Consider the following 12,598-nt stretch of genomic DNA (forward strand, 5'->3'; position numbering starts at 1 on the left):
CACAACCTTAAAGGGTGAAAAGATTTAACAGAATGTAACAGAATTGATGAAGTAATGTAATAGAATGTAACAGAATTGATGAAGTAATATAATGGAATGTAATAGATCTAATAGAATCAATGATCACAACCTTAAAGGGTATGACAAAGTAACAATTTTCATAGTACTGTTGCGTGTATACAGGTTCGTAATAGATTGAATGCACACAGCTCTGATGCTAAGTTGATAAAATTTATTTGATCAGATGAAATACTTCAGAGATCTGAAACTTTCCACAAAAATAGTTATACAACTTTTCACAGTATCATGGAGTACAATCAGTAGTTACACTTCAAACTACTGTGAACATTAAACACAACAAAATGCTAAGTGCATCTAAGGAACAAAGCTAACTTGGAGATATCTCAGTGCTGCAGCTCACACTGAACTAACAACTTGCAACAGCTGAAGGACTTTCTCCGGTCTTATATAGTTTCCATTCAGTCGCCGGGATTTATCTTGTATTTTCTGCTTCTCAAATTTACTGGAAGGCATATAAGGGCCAAATACAGTTACACAAAACATCAATTACAATTATCCACTTAAAATATCTGTTTACTGTAATACAGGATCCAGGACTTCGGCGGCAAAAATTAATCGCTAAAAACATTGCCAGTTTGGTGATACCTCGTCGAGTTAGTGAGATAACCATTTACTCAATATTAAATATGCTTGCCCTTGTATTCTTATTTTCCAAGTAGAGCGTCATTTCTACCAGCTTTTCAAGTTGCATTATACGAAAATACAGCAATTTTACATACTATTTTAATAAAATTGTCTATTTATGTACAAAATTCCTAACATTACGGTAGAAGGTAAAATTTGAATATGGAAAGACCATTGGTATGAAGGACACAAAAAATAGTTATTCTAATCATGGGTATTCACAAGAAATAATGTTTGATGTTTATAAAAATTGTTCATATGCTTCCCCACCACTAACAACAGTACATCAAAAATTAAGAAAATGTCACTCTGATTAGTGTGCATTTTAGAAGATGCCCGGTGTGTTACATACTTCTGCAGCAACAATGTTAATTCTGGTGATGAGGTCTTCAGGAGAGTCGGTCTGTGTGTCATAAATGAAATCTATCATCATTGTTATCCATGTATTGCAGTTGCTAATGATTCATTTGAATAGTTATAAATATTTATCACTCTTGTAAATTTCAGTGTGTAAATTGACATTTAATTTTCCATGTTCTTCACACTTACTGTGTTTATGCATTCACATTCCACCATGCATCATCATATGAAAATTGTTATTTTTGCCATGTTTTATAAGTCGTGACAAGTAAGAGCTGCTACATGTGTGTGAATATACATATGCATCTGTGTGATGCACATAATGTTGTCTGCTTTAGATACTGAAACTGCTTTTGTAAAATTTTGCACCTAAACGTAATAATTTTTTTTTTTTAATATTTTTTTTTATTTTAAAGTCTATGTGGGCAGCTAATGTTAATGCTTAGAAAAATCATGTTTATAACATTCTTCTTCTTCTTCTTCTTTTTTTTTTTTTTTTTTTTTGAGTAGATATAAAATTATGCAAGCATAATTTTAGTTAAATTTATAAGATTAGTTGAAGCTACAATGGTATCTTATCATTACTGTATGTCAGTTATTTAATATAAATTTAATTCTATGTAGGAATATTAGTTGAAGCTATGAGAAATGGCTATTGGATTATTCTTGATGAATTAAATCTTGCTCCTACTGAAGTCATGGAAGCTCTTAATAGAGTAAGTTAATTTGCCTATTTTGATTGATGCATATTTCTTTAGCACATTAGTTCTAAATATTTCATATAGTTATATTTTAATCTATACTTTGCAAGTTAGGGGGGCATTTAAATAGTTTAAATATCTTAAACACATTATTATGAAATGGACTTCCATTACATTGCCCGCTTTTAGCAAATAACTTTTAGCAGCATATAAAATAATTTAAGTAAATGTTTCTTACTGATGCACATTTTAATTACTATCTTATTTTTATGAATGCAATAATTTAACCAGAAATAGACTGAAAATATTTCTAGCAACATATTTAAATGATAAATTTCAACAGAAATGGAAAGCAATAAAAGTTCTCGGGAACTGTAGATATTTAAGCAAGGCATAATAAATGTGAATTTTTAGCTGTTAGATGTAGGTTTATATTATTAAATGTTATTCATCACATGAAAATGAATTCTTAGAACTTAATGCATTACATAGAAAAGCAAAGCAATTAGCTAATAGGCTTCTATTTTTGTCCCACTAAATAAAGTATATCAAATCTAAATTTAGCCATTAAGTTTTTTTTTCTTGCTTACCATTTAATTTAGTTTTTGAATTTAAAATAAGAAATTTTCAGTAAGGTTTTATTAATAATCATTTTGGTATGCTGACTGATCAAAATCAGAAATAAAGTTTTAATCTTTTATTTATTTATTTTTTTGAATTATGAGTTAATGCAGACACATTAACAAGCTTTTTAAAGACTGTTGTTCTATATTAAAAAAAGTACATTATAAATTGATATACATTGGTTATCATTAATTAAGTAAAAATCACAAAAATGACTATTACTCAAAAAGTTACATGTAGAATTTAATGAAGCTGACACACAGTATACACATAGTAAGGTATAAAATAACATGAAAAGCAATTGCCAGACAATTATGGTGCTATAGAAATTAACATAAATAGAAAATGAGCAATTTAGATGTGCCAGTTTGGTGTAGAAAAATTATCTTCAGTTTGGAATATGATCTTCCCTAGAAGCAATACAGTACATACAGCAATGTGTATTGTCAATTATGCAGTATGTCAGTTCTGTGTGAAGTGAGAGCCATTACAAACCATTTGCAAGCGTGGTAAGGGTCTAAAGAAGAGGAATGAATGCAGCTCTATGTCTTCCTAGAACATCTCAATCATGGACTAGAAGAGAAACACGCTAATGTGACAATCAAAATCATAAAAACAACCTTGTATTTAGCTTAAGTATATTGAAACACTCAATCCATTTCGAGGGCATATACTTAAGCTAAATACAAGGTTGTTTTTACGATTTTGAATCTTAAACATGCCTAATAGGATTCAGGCCCACTGACCGAGCAGGCCACTTTTGCGCTGAATTATTTGCTGCTGAAGATAATCATCCACAGTGCGAGTCCTGAGTGATCTATCATCATCGTCCTGTAGCAGGAAATTATCATCTATAGCCCAGGCATAAGGGTGCACATGAGCATGAAGAATGCCATCTTTATTGGCTTTAGCATTCACAATTCCAACATGGAAAGTGTGTGGTCTGTGCGTGGAAAGTCCGACGTGGCCTGACCCAAAGAGATACCCCCCCCCAACCACAGGCACTGCTTCTTCTGTATGTATCTCTTTCATGAATGTTTAATGGATGATAACAGGTTCCAGGTTCTATCCAAATCAAACAATGCCTACTATCGCTTCGGAGGCTAAACCTAAACTCATCTGTAAAGTCTTCCATTGATCAGCTGTCCAGTGGACATATTGACATGCCTCCTCAAATGTTCTCTTATATGATGTGATGTGAGTGGCACACAAATGGCTGGTCGCCTCACGTGCAGTCCTCCTTTATGAAGCCTTTTATGCATGGTTGATGTTGACACCAACCTTCTGGTCCTGCAAGGGAGGATCCGAGATCCTTTGTAATGATAAGGAAGGTATGATAAGAAATCATTTCTGAAGCTCTTCCCAAAAGAATAATTTCCCTCTCCAATCTGAATCTGAAGGAAAACTCAAAATTCATATGAAATATATATTCTTTTTATTTGTGGGGGTTATAATATTGGTGTTTTAAATGACGAAAATAGACTTACTGCATTAACCTGCATTAACCTTTTCACTGTCAAGTTATTTTAATGATTTGGGTACACAAATTATCAATTTTTTTTATTGGAAAAATCAAATGTTTAGTACAAAATAAAATATACTTAAGTAGTTAAAAATTGATATTTTGAAGTACATGGGTAAAATTTTTAAAGTTTTGTAGCCACTGCATATTTGCTTGAGGCAGCTGCCACTCAACATGGCAGTTGTAAAGTTCACTTTCGTGTTTCCTTCCTTATCTTTTTCCCATTTTTATCCTTTTCCGAACAACACACTTTGCACTGTCTTGTAGGCTCACGTTTTGCAGGAGTAGGAAGAATATGGGAAATAAAATGTCATTCAGTAAGATGGGCAGCGTTATCTATTGTAGGTGGTCTGCCAACATTCTTTTGTCCAGAAGCTGCATCATCATATTTATGTAAAAGCTCTTCTACAACTTTGATTCGAAATTCTAAAAATGTAATACATTTTCGAACTACATTTTTATAGAGCAAATATAAGTTCCAGAGTACCTTGTCTAGTAAATGTAAAAATATCTTTTTATAATATTTTTTTTGGCGTTTTCGGATTGTTGGATGAAAGGATATTTCCTGATCACTGCGATCTACACTGCCTATAGTTAGACTGTAGTCAGAAACAATCTTCGGCTTGAGTATATCTTCATTTTTTTATTTTTGAGGCTGACCATGGAAGTATCATGAATACTGCTCATCAGACACACATCCTTCATCTTCGGTTGAAGAATCTAAATCATCTATATAGCGTTTCAAAGAACTGGACGCCATTTTACAACTAAAAGATCCCGTGCACTTTGAACCAAAGAACTTTTAACCTCTAACCTTTCAAATCTTCAGTAAAGTGCTGTCATCTATTGAAATGAGCGCACATTAACTTTTTCCGAGATACAGTCAGGTTTGACAAAGAGATGAAGCCGAAATAAACGTCTCCCGATATATATTCGGGTATAACAATACGATGTAAAAAAAAAAAAAATTCCTTCCCCGAGTAATATTCGGGCGTGACATTTTCGAACACCAGAGCTATCTCGGGCAGGGCAGTTAAAAGGTTAAGAGCAAACTAGCTTTTCTGCGTCAGAAGCCTGGGGGGGGGACTCTGACATTTAGAAATTTGAAAATCTTAATAACTATTACTAGTTATCATGTATTGCAGAAAGCTAATTTCCTATGCTAAAATATAAATAAATTTTTATGAAGTAACACATGCAAAACATGTTTAAATGAATTATGTTATATACACACATGCCTTAAACCTTTGATGCATGGGATATTATTATTATTTTTTTAACTAAAAACTCTAGAAATTGAATATTATGTTTCTAGAGACAAATAATATATGAATTAAAGAAAATATACTCTTGCTCATTGTTTTGTAGGGGGCGGTCGCACTGTGCGTCTAGGACTTTGAAACTTACTGAGGTAGTAGGGAAAAAAAAAACCTCGCCTTTCTCCGTGCACGTTTCCAATAAATGACGAAATTTATAAATTTAAAAAAAATCTATGTAAGAATTGCATTATATATAATTTTTTTACGTTATTTTACAAAGTAAATCGTCAGAAAAAATTAAAAAATAAACATTTATGTAATTTTTCTATAGCAGTGAAAATATAAGTATCTACGTAATGAGGATATTTGGCTAAATGGATAAAAAAACTCAATAAAATAAGGATTAAAAGAAAAGACTTTTTTTTTTTTAATTTTGAAGAAAATTTTTTTTTTTTGTGACACTGTTCAAAGCATGTTTTGTCTTTTTGGTACATGCATACACCCACATTGCATGTTTCGCACATGTATTTTCTATGAGATTTCTTCCTTGTGCTACAAAATATACACTGCCTGGATCTAAATTTCACTGGTATATGTCCAGTCTTAATTAGTTTCTTTTCATCTGGCACATGAAATTTGTGGTTTTTTATGTTAATGGGGGAGCTTGGTCTTTTTGGCTTTGGTGCGGATCATTAGTTTCCCATTCATGCTTATTTTATTTGTATTTCATCCCAAAATATTCAGAAAATATTTTTAATTTAAATAAAACTTTATGCGATTTCTACTTTTAATTATAGCAAAGTATATTTACATTAAATTTAAACCACAGAAAATAATTTATAAAATCACAATACTAGCTAGTTTGGGGAACAAGTGTGTTGAGGTCAGAAAAAAAGTCTCTGGAAAAGAAAGACCTTTTTACTGGGTAGGTGCATGTATTGTTTAGTAATAAAATAACTCTATAGTTTCAAAACCTCTTATCTATATCTAGGTAAAAATAAACATTCCTATTTGAGAAGCAAGCAAACACCATTATGAAGAGCAGTGGTTTCAAGGCGCGACCACCGAGCCCCTAGAGCAATGTGATACAATGCTCTAGTGGTGCAGTGGTCACACCCTGAAACCCAAAGGCAAATGCCATACGTATAGAGGTTTTTTTCTTATATATGCAGTTTAATTATTGCTATTTTGTATTTTATTGTTTATGATAGAAATCATGATGTGCAATGAATAACTTTTGAAATTTAAAGTAGTTTATATTATTAAAAGGAAGTTATTTTGTCTCATTGAAAATGAATTTTAAAAGGCATCCGATTTGAAGTACTAAGACCTAAAACATGTATGATTCTGCAGTCATTTTGTGTTATTTAGAGGTAAAAGATCAGTAATCAATTGATTTTCACTCGTAAATTTCGGAAACAAGAGGAGAAAAAAAATTCGCATATATATATATATATACACACATAGTAATATAGTAGAATGAACATTAATTTATGATTTGCTGTAAATTTAAGATCTGCTTTTAGGAATACATTTGATCAGATAAAATAAAACAACTGTTTTTGTATGGTTAATTGGTATTTTATTAAAGTTCTTTTATTTATAACATGATAATGCAAATGAAATTGAATGAATGTCGTGTTGTACTTAAATAACCTGATATAATTGCAGGCATTTGATTTTTAAAACTAAATTCAATTTTTAAATGGCACTATTATAAATAAGAAATATTAAACAATGGTAGTTTCAACATTATGATGGTGATTGCAGCCCCCAAAATTAAAATCTAAGTATGCTAGTGGGGGCGAAGGAAATGGTATGCTTGTGACTTCATGTATTGCATTATAAATTGATGGTTTTGCTGATTTTGAAGAGTAACCAATTGTAACACTGATCCTTATCTTTCTGATCATTATCTTTCCAATCAAGCACTCTTCAAAAAAGGGCTTGTTTACCCTTCAGCTTCTGTTTGGTTACATTATAGCGAGAAATGTGATACATATTTCTGCGCATGGTGATTAAATTGGAACTTTTTTAAGCACGTGGATTATACTGCTTCAGAATAAAATTTTAAAATTATGCCAGAAATTTAAAGATGTATTCATATTCTACGAAGTTTCCATGCATTAAGACATCTTAAGTTTCTGTAAATAATGCATTTTGCAGTAATAACAGAGATTTTTCAATTTCGCTTAACATAAAAGATGACACTTAATGCCATGTGTTTTCTGAAAGGCATAGAGAAATTAGTGTTATAAAATTGAAAGAAATATCAAATTTCATGATGATGAAATGGATGTTATAAAAGCCAAATGCTATTTATTTAATTTTATTTTTAATTGAACACAGCTTTCCAATTTTATGGATACTTATATCCTCTATGACCATTTGTGACTTAAAACATTTGCTTCTATAATATATCAGTAGATTTAAGGTTATTTCTGCTTGAGAATAAAATGGAAGATTTCTAATTAAATATCCATAGAATTTACAAGAAGCACTTTTATTTATTCATTTTTTTAAATATTTTTGGATTTTTAAGTCAAATATTTAACAGATAACTGAAATGAATTTGCTTTACATGCACATTTTCAAAGTTATAAAAATGTTCACACATTGAACTACTGGAAAATTTTGTAATAGGTTAGAGTTTATGAATATGATTTCATTCCGCATGCACAATATTCTACATAATCTGACCCAGGTAATAATGTGGCATGCTTTTAGTCTTGGCTAGTGAGGAGCTGAAGCTGAACTTTGACAGAGCTGGCAATAGTATTTAACTGTAATGCGAGGCTGCTAGAATCTTCAACTCTAAAACATTCAAACTCTTGGCTTGAATACGAAACAGCTATTTTGGATTCTGGTAAGAACTACAGAAAGAAGAAATTAAAATAAAGGTTCAAATCATAATAACTGATTAATTAACATAAACTCCTGCAATGTTATCTATGATGTCAGTAACGATAGAAACAGCAACAAAGCCAGAATCAAACTCAAGATGCACTTACTGATGTTTTGCAGTTTTGGAACTCTGCCAAACTTTTATTCTGTTTTTATTATTCACTTATTTTTGCAGCTTGAAGCAAAAATTTATTATTCACTTATTTTTGCAGCTTGAAGCTGCTTTGTGATAGTAAATTTGCAATATATGGTTTCATAGACTTCAGTTTTCATAAAATTTTGTATGTAGTGATAAAATTTATGTAGTCATAAAATGTTTTTCCCTTAATTAAATAGTGAATCATGTGAAGGAAACTAATAATGAAATATTTTACATTCCTGATAATATGCAGTACAAAGTCCATTTGGCGATTCTGGATTAGGGGTTTTTCCGGATTATAGATCATCAATTTAAATCTGGTAAGATGGCATGCAGAAATTATTTAATTAAAAATATGAAACTGTAATTTATGAAATAAAGAGCAATTATGATCTAAAGGGTATCAAAATTTACCAAAAAAAAAAAAAAAAAAAAGCTTAATATTTATTTGTTTACTTTATTAAACATTCACCACTTTGTCATGATTGTCACTTGCATAAAACCATTTTTTCTGTTAGTCATTGCAAATGGGGTGTTGGAATCCACAAAATATTCAAAAAGTTCCTTTTTCTTTTTGCTTATGTCATATACAAGTTGACTTTCCAATGTCATACTGCTCACATAATTTTGTGATGGATATGCATATAATTTTGAGACTTTATCCATTTTTTGCAGCAATTCCACTTTTGGTTTGATGGACATCGGAACATGCTTTCGCTTTATAAATCCTTTGGCAGCTCCAGAATTTGAAACTCTTTTTGACATAATCGAAAGTTCAAGCTTACTTTTTATAAAATTGCTCTAACAGTCTGCAAAAAATAATAAGCGAGATCCAATTAGAAGATTAAGGAACAGCACAATCTGCAACATTAACTGAAATGCCTTAGATAATTTTAGCCTAGCTTATACCGTCTGTTATACATTAAACGCACATGCGTAAACGCATATGCGCATGCGTAAACGCATTATACGTTTATTATGCATGCATATAAAGCTTGTAGCTTTGAGGTCCGGATTATAGATCATTCCAGATTATGGACGTCCAGATTAGAGACATTGTATTGTATATTCCTTCTTGAACATACAGTTTGGAAACTGTTGATTAAATATGAATAAAAATGAATAGTTCTGACATCCACTTAAATGTAAAGTAATTACTAACTTTCAGATTTTTTATGATCTCCAATTAACTTGTACAGTCAAAAGTCGTTAATCCGGACTCGTCGGGACTTTCAATTAAGACTCGTCGGGCGATTCCGGATTATCGATTTTTCTGGATTATAGATCATCAGTTTAAATCTGGTAAAATGGCATGCAGAAATTATAAAATTAAAAATATGAAACCGTAATTTACGAAATAAAGAACAATTATGATCTAAAGGGTATCAAAATTTACAAAAAAAAAAAAAAAAAAAAAAAAAAAGCTTAATATTTATTTGTTTACTTTATTAAACATTTCTTTCAATGTAAGTTGTTTAAGTTGCTTCGTTTTTTATGTGATAATACATTCTCTTTAATTCTATAAACAGACATAATTTCGTGTTCAGTTACAAAGTTCCGCTGTTCAAGTAATATAATTGCTGTGTCAAGAATACCGACTAATTTGTCAATCAAAATGTTTTCGTTTTCAATAAACTCTATCACTTTCTTCGCTATCCGCGAATTATAATGACGAGACATTTGATTTAAATCATATCAAAGACACATCGAGATGAAATACTACATTGAGTAAGCAATTATAAGCCAAATAAAATAAAAACATCTGCTCTTAAGATAAGGATAGTGCTGGATCAACTTCCAATTCATTGCACACCACCCAGTGTTAAGATAAACAATGTTTAGATAAACAAACGTTAAAGTTTACATAAACAAAGGATATGCCTTTATCCATTTTTTGCAGCAATTCTACTTTTTGTTTAATGGACTCCGAAAGATACTTTCGCTTTGTATATCCTTTACATATTAGTAAATATATATCGGAAATTCTATTTGACATAATCGAAAGTTCAAGCTTACTTTTATAAAATTGCTCTAACAGTCTGCAAAAAATAATAATCCGGATCCAATTCGAAGATTAAGGAACAACGCAATCTGCAACACTAACTGAAATAGATAATTAGATAATTTTAGCTTAGCTTATCCCGTCCGTTATACATTAAACGCGTATTCGTAAACGTATTTTGCGCACGCGCACACGCAAATTCGCAGCGGTAAAGGTCTTACGCGCATGCGTCAAAGCGACGCATGCGCAGAAAGTTTGTAGCTTTGAGGTCCGGATTATGGGTGTCCGAATTAACGACTTTTGACTGTATAACATTTTCTGCGTGAACTGTCTATGTGCTATTTTGGGGAATTCCTAGGTTTTTCTTGTTTCTTCTTCATTTTTCGTAAATTATTTGGATTAGGTTAATTTTTAGTATTTGTGAGGGAGGACCCTGGCTGTGTAATTACAGAATGATATTTTTCTAGTTTTCATGTTTTAGTGGCTTTTAGAAGTACAAGCTCATTTTCATTCTTTCACATTTTCTTGCTTCAATGTTTATTTTAGAAGTGCAGTAAAATCTTTTATCTATTCTTTCTTATCTCTAAATTAATTACTTAATATATGGTTGTACCAAAAAATATATACATAACAGCATAATACAGCTGTTCAGTTTTTTCCAGAAAGTGTGTTTTATTCCTCTTCATACAGATTGATGTTCTTTCTAACAATATGACAAATATTCTCAGAGCTGTAACGTCACAAAGTTCAAGCTCAGTTTGTTGTCCCATATTGTCTAAAATGCAGTTAATGCCCCTGTCCCATATTGTGATTAATGTTTGCTGTTTCAATGCTGCTTTTTTCTTTTTCTTCTCAAATGCTCTATTGGCCACTTTAGGCACTGTATTAAAAAATCAAGAATGTCTTAGTTTGGTTAAATCCTATATCCTTAATCTTTGCCTTCTTACAGGCATTCTTGATAAGCATGAATATATTATCATATGTATGCATTATCATGTATTTTTCCATAATGCTTCTTATATTTTGCTATGGTGCAAATATTGCTTATCTATAAGTGTTTTCTAACATCACTAACAGCCTTTTAAGTTTTTACACAGCTATAAATATATTTAACTTGCTGAGATTGTGAAGTTTTGTATATTCTAATTTGTAAGATTGAAAATATTTTTATATTTAGGTGCTAGATGACAATCGGGAGCTTTTCATTGCTGAAACACAAACCCTTGTGAAAGCTCACTCAGGTTTTATGATTTTTGCTACTCAAAATCCTCCTGGCTTATATGGAGGCAGGAAGGTAATTCTTATATATTTGTCATTTAACATTTTTATAAATACAATTTTTTTTAAACCATGTGTTGTTCTGTTCCTATGTTTAATTTTTATATTCTGCCCTATTTATCTTCCTGAAAACTTTCAGCTTTTGTCCAGAGCTTTTCGAAATAGATTTATTGAGTTACATTTCAATGAGATACCACCTTCAGAGTTGGAAATAATTCTAGAGAAACGTTGCAATATACCATTGTCATATAGTAAAAGACTTGTAGCTGTGATGCAAGAATTGCAGGTTTGTACATTAAATTTAACTTTTTGGAATGATAATTTTCATTTGGAATTTTTAAGTAGTTTTAAATTTAACTTATTCTGATTAAATGCAGAGGTCTCATTTAGTGCCAGTTTTATGTTTCTGCAGTTGTATTGCGAGTTAATATAAAGCAAGTCTGTATTTATTTTATGCTAATTCATTGCATGGCAAGCTAAATGCCTAGTAAGTGTAAGCTAGGGAATTTGTTAATTTAAGATTTTCCCATTGAAGATTAATATAAATTGTTTCTTTTCATGTTAAGAAGATTAATATAATTAGTCCAAAGGGGCTTCGTCCCTGAAGGACTATTGTGTTCATTTTGCATTGGTTCACTATAAATGTCCATTTTACTTTTCAAACTGTTGCCACCAAATGTTAGAGTCCTGCATCATATTTAAAGAAATTAAATAATGAAAAATCTGTATAAATGTATGAATATTTCTCACATCGTGATAAAACAAAGGTACATAGAGCCATTGAATTTTGAATGATGTAATCCTACTGCGAATATGGGCATGTGGAAGCCCAAATTTGAAATTTGGAGTTTGTCTTATTGTCGATTTTGTAATTTATTTTGTAAAACTTTAATGAATTTTTGATTAACAAACTCAAGGATTTCAAAGCAAGCCATGGCAACGTTGGACAGAAAAAACATTTTTATCTCCAGCACACGAGTCTCTGTATCTGAAATTCTAAAGATATCCTCAATTTAAATCTATTTTGCAATATTGCTCTTGAACTGAATTTTATGGTTTAAGTGCGAAGAACATGATGTTTATTAAATAAAGGTAACAGGCAAA

General features: G+C 31.0%; 1 protein-coding gene across 1 annotated transcript in view; it reads left to right on the plus strand.

The window, feature by feature from the left end:
• Positions 1 to 12,598, plus strand: part of LOC118195958 (midasin) — a 589,327-nt gene that overhangs the window by 101,196 nt on the left and 475,533 nt on the right. Inside the window, exons 24-26 of the mRNA XM_085823548.1 lie at positions 1,690 to 1,781; positions 11,394 to 11,510; positions 11,634 to 11,780. Coding sequence (XP_085679674.1) covers positions 1,690 to 1,781; positions 11,394 to 11,510; positions 11,634 to 11,780 — 356 coding nt within the window. The remainder of the gene's footprint in view (positions 1 to 1,689; positions 1,782 to 11,393; positions 11,511 to 11,633; positions 11,781 to 12,598) is intronic.

Source organism: Stegodyphus dumicola, chromosome 9, assembly GCF_044657685.1.
Source record: "Stegodyphus dumicola isolate Sdum_Otavi_A_Nest chromosome 9, ASM4465768v1".
NCBI classification, from domain to species: Eukaryota; Metazoa; Arthropoda; class Arachnida; order Araneae; family Eresidae; genus Stegodyphus; species Stegodyphus dumicola.